Genomic DNA, 11050 nt, shown 5'->3' on the forward strand with positions numbered 1-11050 from the left:
AACTGGTGACTGGTATTTTTGTAGTTCTAAGACGAACAGTGTAAGTTGTACATTGTAACTTTGAAGAAAGAAAAAAATAGCTTCATGAAACAGCCATTATGCTACGACATTTCTGAAGCATAGCGTCTGATGGTAGCGAATTGACCTCGGATGGTACGTGGTGGAGAAAAATAGCCCGATAACAGGACCAGAGCAGGATAGGAGACATCAAATCGAGCGAAATTTGCAAGTTAACCGTGGGTCAGAAATGCACCTCTGTGGAATCATGGCCATAAAATGTGGTCCAATCAGTAACAAGTCGGCGGAATTGTGTACATTTAAACTGACTTTTCCCGCCTAACACCTTGCTGAAACCTGTTGTGCTAAAATATACTATTCCTAATTACATTTTCTGCGGATAATGGTTCAGCTGAATCATCAGCGCCAGGAAAACTTTAAATGTCCATCCGTGAGATGTTATATCAGATACTAATTTTCTGTGATGTTTATTGTGTAAAGCTTGACTATTAAATTAACTACTTCGTGACCTGTTACTCTTATACAGGTTGACAGCATTGTTTTGAAACGCTAGACTACCTCTTCATCATTTTCCAAGTTCTTCACTGTTCTGCACCGTCAAGTATCTTCTTTTTTCGGCGAGGAAAGAAAATTGTCTGTCTGAAGCGATGGTCCACTGCCGTGAAGGTGTTTGGATTATGTTGTATGTCCTTTTGGTTCCAACTCATCCGTAATGAGGAGATCCTGAAGGATGTAGAACATGAAAAACACATTACAGTTTTACAAAGAATAAAAGATATGGTAACATACTGTTCACAGATCCCAAGTGAAATGCTCCTCATGGTTGTGGAATAAGAAAAATGTGAAACATATTTTCAGTCAAAAGCTAACAACAAATATGTACATGTAGAATACACTGACGTGCAGATTATCTTACGCTTATCATATTATTTTAGGCTGTAGCCATGAATAAACAAAGAGAAAAATCAGTTTACATTCATCACATTACTGCACTTAAGATGTACATAACCAGCTTTCACATCATACTCACATTATTTGATATTGGTTATAATTTTTAGATTCCAATCGATTCAAATAAAAAAATAATCAATGAAGTAGAAAGAGTTGGCCGCCAATAAATCCTGTAGGTACCTCTCGAACAGAACCGTATTATTTGTTAAACTTTTTATGGCAGCCGGTAACTTATTGAAAATATGTATTCCTGAGTAATGGACACCTTCCTGAACAAAAGCAGGTACCTTTAAATATTTGTTAAGGCTATTCTTATTTCTAGTATTGATTCCATGAAATGTTGATTTGAAAGGGATGTATGATTTATGACAAACTTCATCGAAGAAGAAATTAATTGGGAAGCTGTAGTTAGTATTTTCAGTTTCTTGAAACGAATTTCGCAGAACTTTCTAGAGTTCACATCATAAGTAATTCGTATTACATTATTCTAGTCTCGGAAAATTTTACCTTGACTTGAAGAGTTACCCCAAAAAATAATCCCAAAGGACGTTATGGAACGAAAGTAAGCAAAGTATGCCAACCGTTTTTGTTTTTATACCACCTCTGACTGACAACATCTGCTGTGCAAATAAAGATTCGTTTAGGCGTTTCACCAATTCTCTGATACGCTCCTCCCAGGTTAGTTTATCAGCAAGCTATAATCCCGAGAATTTAACATAATCAACGAATTGTATCAAACTGTCGTCAGATTTTGAGCATATACTGCCAGGAATTCTCTTACCAGATCTGAACTCCATATAATGTGTTTTTAGTGACAAAAATTGGTTAGGAGCCATTTATTAATATTCTCTAAAAGTTAATTAAATGATAAGTTTAAAACTACGCTTGATTTTCTATTTATTGCAATGTTTGTATCACCTGTAAACAAAACAAACTTGGTATCTAGTAATACTGATGAAAGGTCATTAATATACACAAGAGTAAGTATCTTAAAATCGAACCTTGTGGGGGTACCACATGTAATACATTTCCAGTTGGCTGATGCCTGATGGCTTAATACAGGACTCTTTCCTGTTCACACATTTTGATTCCTGCCAGAGAGATAAGACTGGTGAATGAGTTTGCAGCAATGGTTGTTACACCGTAATATTCTAATTTAATTAAAAGCGTATTGTGATATACGCATCCAAATGCATATGACAAATCACACAATATACGAGCAGCCAGTAACTTATTGCCTAATGAATTAAGTGTATTCCCGCTGTGGGTGTTAACAGGCTTAGAAATCCAAACTGTGACTTTGACAATGTATTATTTGAAGTCAAATACTTAAGAAGCCACTTGTATAATATCTTTCCTAACATTTTCGAGAATGCTAACGAAAATTGAAACTGGATGGGAGTTTGACTTTATTTCCTTATTTCCTTTCCATAGAGATGCTTAACTTCAGCCAGTCACGAAATATTCCAGTGAAAAATGAATTGGTGGAATACCTTTTAAGTAGTTTTGTTCATAATTTATCATAACTACTATTCATTATTTATTTTTAAGGATTTTATGGTGGACATTACTTTTACTAGTGTAGTAAGGGCCATATTCATACTATTGAAGTTATTTGTAATAGGTGGTCTGATATATTCCATGTCAGCAGCTACTGAACCTGACAACCCCTCTTTTCAGTAAAATTTATGAAATATTTGTCAAAACCCTTCTGCAAGACTGCACTCTTCTGATATCAATGTAGGATTTAGCCTTAATGATATTTGCTCTTCTTCCTTTTTGTTTTACCAGTATCTTTCTCCCATATAACCCATATTTCCTTTGGTTTGTTATCTAATGTAACGATCTTTTTCTTGTGCTGTATTTTCTTTGATGTCGGTATAACTATTCTCAATACAGTGGAACCTTGCTTAACAAGCACATCCCATAACGCGCAATTCGCATAACGAGTGAAACAAACTGTAAATAAAAAAAAAAAATGACAGCTTAACGAGTGATATTTCACTTAACGAGTGACGACGATTTAGTGTGACGTCACCAGCCACCAGCCGTTCGCGCGCGGCGGTGGAAACGTTCAACAATATGAACACCATTCATTGTCGCCAGCGACATATGAACAATGTCTTCAGTACGTTCTGCAGTCTGGGTTTAGCGCTCTTTATGCTACCATCTTACTGCAGCTTGTGATCACACATTTTTCTAAACTTGTGTTGACACTGTGTTTTTTTGTATGCAAATTTTAATAACCTTCGTACAAATGTCCCCGAAGAAAAAGCCGCAAGAAGACGACCATCACAGAAAGAAAATTACCTTAGAAATTAAACATAAAAAATGAAAAATGCGAACGTTGTGTGAGCGTTGCTAATTTAGCATGCACTTACAATCGGTCTACATCACCTATTTGTACTAACCTCAAGAACGTGGACAAGATTAATGAGACAGACGCTTCAATGAGATTGACTAGAATATCTAAACAACGGTTTCATATTCTGGACGGTGTCGACAGATTGCTCCTTATATGGGTAAATGAAAAACAGTTGCAAGGCGACTCTATTAACGAGAACATCATTTGTGAGAAGGCGAGAATGACTTTCGCCGACCTCGTTAAGAAGACGGCAGGATCATCAGCGAACGGAAAAGTGTTTGAGAGAAGCCGTGGGTGGTTCGAGAAGAGAAGAACTGGCATCCACAGCGTTGTGAGGCATGGAGAAGCAGGCAGCTCCGACACAAAGGCAGCAGAGAACTTCATCATCAATTTCAAGATGCTCGTAGATTCTGATGGTTATGTGCCGCAACAGATTTTCAGTAGTGATGAGACGGGTGTATTCTGGAAAAAGACGTCGAAGCGTATCTTTATAATAGCAGAGGAGAATGCATTGCCCGGTCACAAGCCAATGAAATACTGTATCACACTGCTATTCTGTACCAATCTAAGCAGCGATTTGAAAATTAAATCGCTGCTTGTTTACCATTCAGAAACTCCGCGAGCCCAAGAAGTTTGAAGTCCAGAAGAGCAGGTTAAATGTGATGTGGAGGTCGAACAAAAGGGGTTGGATTAAACGTAATCTATTTTGTGAATGGATCATTGACGTGTTCGGTCCTTCGGTGAAACATATTTGCTTGAGATGAATGTGCCACTCCTTGTGTTACTTTTTATGGACAACGTTCCTGCCAATTCTCCAGGCTTGCAAGACCACCTCTCTGAAGAATTCCAATTCATCAAGATCCAATTTCTTCCTCCCAACACCACTCTGTTACCCGAGTCCATGGACCAGCAGATTATTTCTATTATTTCTAATTACGCACTAAAGCACTCTTCGAGCATTATTTTGAGTTGACTGGTTACCAATCTCACTCTCAGAGAGTTTTGGAAATATCACTTCAACATCGTTGCCTGTATCATAATGATTGGAAAGGAGTGGGAAACGGTTACCAAGAGAACTCTCACTTCTACTTGGAAGAAGCTTTGTCCGGAGTGCGTTGTCGAATGTGACTTTAAGGCATTTGAGTCAGTACCTGTAGAGCCTGTAGTCAACGGCATTGTCCCTTTGGCCAAGAGCACGGGGCTAGAAGTGAATAACAATGTATCGATGAGCTTATGGAAGATTATAACCAAGAAACGGTCACCGAAAAGGTTACGGATTTGCAGTGCGCTTCACAGCAGGAAGTTGTGGAGAGGAGTTCTTCAGAGGAGAAGGAGGAAGCAGTAACAGCAAAGCAGCAGTCTTCTCGCGCAATAACAGAAATGCTGAAAGCATGGGAATTGATTGCATCGTACATTGAAAATCATCACCCCAGTAAAGCATAGGTTATGCGAACTACAAATTTATTTGACGATAATGCTGTGTCGCATTTTCGCGAAGTGCTGAAGCGTTGGAAGAATCAATTGACTGTAGATAGCTTCCTAGTAAAAAAGAATTAGTTATGTATCTTGAATAATAAATTACATAACACTGTATGACTAATTTTCTTTGAATAAATGGCATGAATAAGACAAAACTTTTAGTACTTTTTCTGCATGGAACGCATTATCGTATTTTACATTAACGAGTGTTTTGCACTATAAGTAAAGTTCTGGAAGGAATTATGAGCGCTATGCGAGGTTCCATTGTATTTCTTTCCACGAGGTACAGACAGAGAGAGTTTTCTGACTGAAAGATAGAGTTTCCTTTGGTGTCTTAATAGGTACCTTTATTAGTTGAGTAATCCACGGTTTCTTTGTAGACTTTGGTCTAAACTGAATTACTTTTGGGGGTAAAACAGCTTGCAACTAAGGTAAGGGCTTTATTAATAAAAGTGTTGCATTTTCCATTTATGCCATGAGCACTCTATACATCACTCCAGAGCGTGTTATTGAGGAGTTTCATAAAATAACCAAGTTTTACTTTCCTGGCTACCCTCTTGATCTCTGATTTAGTGGATTTTGCATCCTAATTAGTATTAATATTTAAGAAAACTAACTTCATGTCGTGGTCTGAGAGGCCATTGATTACTGGTTTTATAATATAATTATGTTTTTTCGACTTCCCTATGAGGATATTATCAATGGTCCTTGGGAAGTTGAGAAGCTTATAGCAGATATGATGTTACTGACTGCGATAAATTCTCACAGGAAGAGTCTATAAGGAAATCTACATTGTAATCACCAGCAAGTACTTTTTCTTTGTTCTTTACTGTCTCACAGATCAATAGACCTTAGAGGTGACTTATGAACAGATTAAAATTAACAGCAGGTCCTCAGTATATTCTTAATATTATAAATAATTTATAACTAAATTCTGTTTCTGTGGCACGTGCTGCTGAAAGCAAAATTTATGAATGCATATGTTCTTAAATTTATGACAATACCTAATGAATGAGGCAACTGCTTCTTTCACCATTTCTGCTGCGCAGAAGTGAGACGCTAGCCTGAGTCCTGTAACACTTAACACCTCTGTACTAGTTTGCCACATGATATTCAGAGAGGTAGATTATGTCAACTGGATTTGGTGGTTATAATTCATCAATGCAAATAATAGTTCATTAATTTTATTCCTTAATCATCGAATGATTTGACGCAGTTAAGGTAGCTGGCACTTCGCACTGACTAAGATGTAACTGGGTGGAAGTCAAACTTCTGGTGATTGCTAAAAATTACCTTTCAACAGCTGCTTTTATCGATGCAATATATCAGGATTATGTTGTTTAGCTTCTTTCTCAAACTGAAGGTTTGTTTCAATCCTAGCCACTCTCATAACTTTGTTTCTTCCTGTCCTACCCACCCTGAAAAGGTACTGCTCTGACACCTGTAACCACTGTATTTTACCACTCATGACAGATTTCCTGTTACTAGCTCAGCCAGTTTGCTGTTCCCTTTCCTCGTGAGGTAAAGGCCATGACTAATATAATCTCACCTAGGGACAGAATCAACAGGAATCATGCCAGTATGTGACCCTGCACCTTACGTAAGTAGCCATTCCAACTCCAAATTATCTCTCCTGATATAAGTATTCAGATGATGTTGGTCTTGACGTTTCAGAACAGGTACAAAATCAATTCTGATATGTCTCGATGGTGGTGCAGTCCTTAGCAGGTCACACTCTATATTGTACCAAGTATCTCTGTCAATACTATTGTCCGGCCCACCCTCTGTAATCACGGTGCCTTCCTTCATGAAGTCTTTACAAAATGATCTGTCACGTCACCCAGACTAGCACTAGGCGTAAAAAAGTCGGTGGTCTGGTGTTCTGAACCTAGTTCATCCTGTAAAAATTGGACTACACCTCTAACAAGAGAACAATCGAGCAACAAAACTTTCTTTCTCTTTACTGGCCTTCCTACATCCTCACTTCTCATTTTACAGCTGAAAGATTGTTGTGCTCTCTCTACACCTATAGCTGCTGCAGGCTGATCGATTTCTAACAGAAGCAACAAGCCAAATGTGTTTTTCGCATTCACCATAAAGCTGCCAGATGAAGTTTTATGCCTGTTTCTTTTATTACTTGTTACGATTTCCTACATATCTTTATCGTCCACGTCCTTCATCTGTCCAGATCTTTCCTAACCTTAGCTAATACAGTCTGAAGGACACCTATTCCCAAGCCACTAGTCAATGCTATAGAAAAAACTACAGCATCTATCACGCCATATCCAAGAAGTGATAATTATATGGCAAGTCATGCACTTTTCACTCGTGGTAAAATAATAACTTAGTAAGGACAAATCAAATAAATTACCAATAAACACAAAAATAGTTTCCAAATTTTTGCCTATACGCAGCTGAATGTATACGATTCTGAAAAAGACAACGTAAACGCTAGACTACCTTCAGGAAATACGAACTAAATCGTGAATGGATGTGCTGTACTTAAATTTATGGAAAGAAAAGGAACAATTAAACCACATTCATTAAGTTTATTGTGCCAAAACGTAAACAACATAGGACTACAACTCGATTTTATAAACTTTTAGATCTTGACGCAAAGAAAAGAAAAACCCTTTAATAGTAAGTCTGAAATACACTCTGATCCACGAACTTATTGATTAATGTGGACTAGCTAACTGTTACTGCTTTTTAAATAGCTTATCTTTTCGAGAGCACAAAACTCATATTTATGGCGCCTGCTGGTAGCTTTCAGTTTGGGAAATGTTCAGCATGCCACCTTCTCGCCGCTACAGTACTGCACCCCGCTGCTCCATAAGGCATGAGAATGCCAGTTGCTTCGTTATTTGTATGTGTGTATTCATGGTGACTGCTGCACGCTGCAGCACTCGGCAAGTGCAGTGGCTCACAACTACCACAGCATAACACAATAGCAACTTAGTCGGACGAAACTTGACTGCTAAATTTTGCCGGGTTTGACGTCACCTACGTGCGCTGACATCAGATTATTTTTCTCCATCCTGTATTGTCACTAAAATTTTAATAATAGCTCATACAGAAAATCGTCTGTCGTGTTCTTGTACGAATAAACTTCACAGACTCTCCATGTCCAGTAAGGAGGAGGTCACATGAAGATTGGAGGTAGTGTTCCTGGTGAGAGCAGTGTCAATGAGCGTTGATGTCACGTCAATGAGATTAATCAATTGTTTTTTGGTGGTGCTAGTGTGTTGTTGATAGAACTGATAATCTGGTGGTAGCGGTTGTACTGCTAGCAAGCTGTTGATATTGTCGTCGTAGTTGTCGTCATCGTCGTAGTGGTAGCTGTAGCAGTAGTTAGTTGTTGTTGTTAGAACAGACGTTCTGGTGGTTGTGCTATTGTAACGTTGTTGTAGTTTGGATAGCCGGGATAAGTTGAAGGCAGTGTTAGTGTGTTGGTCGTAGGCGCGGGTCGTGGGTTCCGTTCTGGAGAGTTAACCTCAGTTCATGTGCCACAGATGCCTAGGATGTTAATAATAACAATAAAATATAAGAATAAAATGTTTAATGTAATAATAATAATAATTTGTCCACATGAGCAGCTAATACGTCGCTTTCACATATCTTCCAAGAACTTTCAGTTGAGATAAATGTAAATCATTTGAAAAGCAGTCGTCCATAAATATGTCATCCAATGACCTTAAAGTAATTGGATGACACATTTATGGGGTACTGCTTTTCAAATAATTTACATTTGTCTGAACTGAAAGTTGCTATTAATAGCTCTTAAGAGCTATTAATAGCAACAAACTTTCGAAACTTTGATTGTATTATAATTTAAGCAATACAAAATCGAAGTGTGCAATTACCATTGTCAGTGCGATTCTTCAGCTCCTCCCAGCGTAATTCATGACGAAATAGTTCACATAGCCGGACATCAACGTTCGACGGCCACAATATTCCGGCAAGCCACGATGTTGCTTTCATCAGGTGCGCTGACGAACCATTCGCCTGGGTCACTGGTTACTGGTCGCTGGGCTGAAAAGCCTCACCTAGACCTGAGATGGCACAAGCTAAATACTTTCGTGGTACTCCTGCTCGCCTTCACAGGTTGATTCAGTGTGCCCTCTCATGCAGAATCGGCAGTAGTTGATCTGAAATCAGAATAAAACGTAACAAATGGTGATGAGCATCCAGATTAGGTCCTCGTCGTTTTCTTATTCCTTTTCCTCTTCTTTGAGGCGCTTCCGAGCTGTTGCTCAGAGGGCTTGTCTGTAGTGGTGGGTTTTTCATCCTTTCTGCTGGTGTTGCAGACCTTCTCGGAAGGTCTTCTCCTCAACGCCAACAACATGCCCCCATTGGGCTGGGGTAAAAACGGCACTGGCACTGATTATGATAAAGGATTGCAGGGAGAGGAATTTGAGCAGCGCCACTTGCTGCGCGGGGGTGGAAGGATAAGGATGATGGAGGATAGGATGTCTACATTGATCGGGAGGGGTGAAAGGATAGGGACTGACGAGATGGGGTTAGGCTTCGTCCTGCAGTGGTTTGTTTTTTGGTCATCAGTCTACTGACTGGTTTGATGCGGCCCGCCACGAATTCCTTTCCTGTGCTAACTTCTTCATCTCAGAGTATGGAGGTCTTATACAGCACTGATCCCACACTGCTCTTGCCTGGGAGATGGAGGCCCGCGGGTGGTGGCGCTGTAACTGGTGCCCTGGGGAGCGACAACGAGTGGGTGGCTTTGTAAGCAGCCTTTGGTGACGTCGCTGGCCCCTGGGGGCGATCGGTATCGGGGGCGCACTGCTGCGTGGCCACTGGCCCCTTTGGGGAGTGGGTGGCTGGAGCAGGAGTTTCTTCTTCATCTTTCTTTTCCGTTATTCTGTTCCTCTCCGGGGATCGCCAGCAGTTACCATTGAGGCGTCCGTCTGCATCCCCCGATCTCAGCCCCATGTTGTGGGGGGGAGGAGAGGGTGGTGGTGGTCTAGGGGCTGGCGTCTTTTTTTTTTTTTCTATTGGCGACTCTCAGCTACTCCCGCAGCTGCTGCAGCTGGCGTTGAACTTCTGCCTTTAAGGCAGCCCTCTCTCCAGCCAATGCGGCTTTGAGAGCGGCCACTGTGTTGTCGGTGGAAATATGCAGCATGGCGCTTGTCACCGTTAACTGAGTCGGCGGCTACGTCTTCGCCTCGGCACATCGCGCTCCCCCCTGGATAGCCGCCGGTGCGCCTTGCTCAGTACCACTGGGAGCCTCCTCATCTTGACTGGCGACCTGATGATGGCACACCTGATGATGGCATCATCAGTGTTTCATTTAGTACCATACTTGGGAACACACTTCAGCAGACTTGTTGACCACGCAAGCATGTAACTGGGGGAATGTTATTTCTTTCAGTCGCTCCCGCTTCCGTTTGGGAAAGTAAGTTATTATCATTGACAGGCAACAATCGGTAGTTAAGTTTTATCTCTGACTAATATTATCTTTGTTGGTCACGTGTAAACTCGATCACAGGCACTTTACGCAGTATCTATGTCGTTCTCGGATGTCCGGCTTGTCAGTTGGCAAGATTCAACATCACTAGCAGCACGTCCGAAGATGTCCAGCGCAGCTCTGGACGAAACGTCAGAAACAAAAAGTTTCTTCGTGATCGACCAGGGGCACACAGCCCGAAGGACTCATCAGCAACTACGACGTCCAGTTCAATGTGTGCTGTACTGCTGACAGGACGGACAAGCTGGTGGTGGTGGTGGAGGCGACGCGCGGCGACGCGGTGCTGGCGCTGTCGCAGTTCCAGCCGTGCTACATCAGCCCGGGGCCAGAGGAGGGCGCCGTCGACGCCGAGGCCTGGTTCCCGCCCTCCGACGACGAGGACGACGACGAGGAGGAGGGCGGCGGGGGCGGCGGGGGCGGCGGGGGCGGTGACGCCGGGGGCGGAGGTGACGCCGGGGGCGACGGGCAGGAAGCTGATGCTGCTGCCGCTCCCGACGACCAGCAGGAGCAACCGGACCCAGAGGCTGGGGGCGGCGCGTAAGGAGGCCAACCAGTCTCCGCCTTGCAGAGGAGCCGACTCTGCAGCACCGCTTCACAATGACGTTGATGCCTGGTGGTTTGCGCACTCAAGGGCATTACTTGAAAAAATACAGCAACCAGCCACTGTTTAAAGACCTTTACTTATGCCGAGACACATTGCTGATTTTCACCTATCTTCCATTGGCTTAAACCATCAAAATCTTCAATAATACAAC

General features: G+C 41.6%; 1 protein-coding gene across 1 annotated transcript in view; it reads left to right on the forward strand.

The window, feature by feature from the left end:
* LOC124789193 (thioredoxin domain-containing protein 3 homolog) overlaps positions 1-10836 on the forward strand; it is a 183856-nt gene extending 173020 nt beyond the window's left edge. The window contains exon 11 of the mRNA XM_047256487.1: positions 10530-10836. Coding sequence (XP_047112443.1) covers positions 10530-10836 — 307 coding nt within the window. The remainder of the gene's footprint in view (positions 1-10529) is intronic.
* The last annotated feature ends 214 nt before the right edge of the window (positions 10837-11050 follow it).

Source organism: Schistocerca piceifrons, chromosome 3, assembly GCF_021461385.2.
Source record: "Schistocerca piceifrons isolate TAMUIC-IGC-003096 chromosome 3, iqSchPice1.1, whole genome shotgun sequence".
NCBI lineage: Eukaryota > Metazoa > Arthropoda > Insecta > Orthoptera > Acrididae > Schistocerca > Schistocerca piceifrons.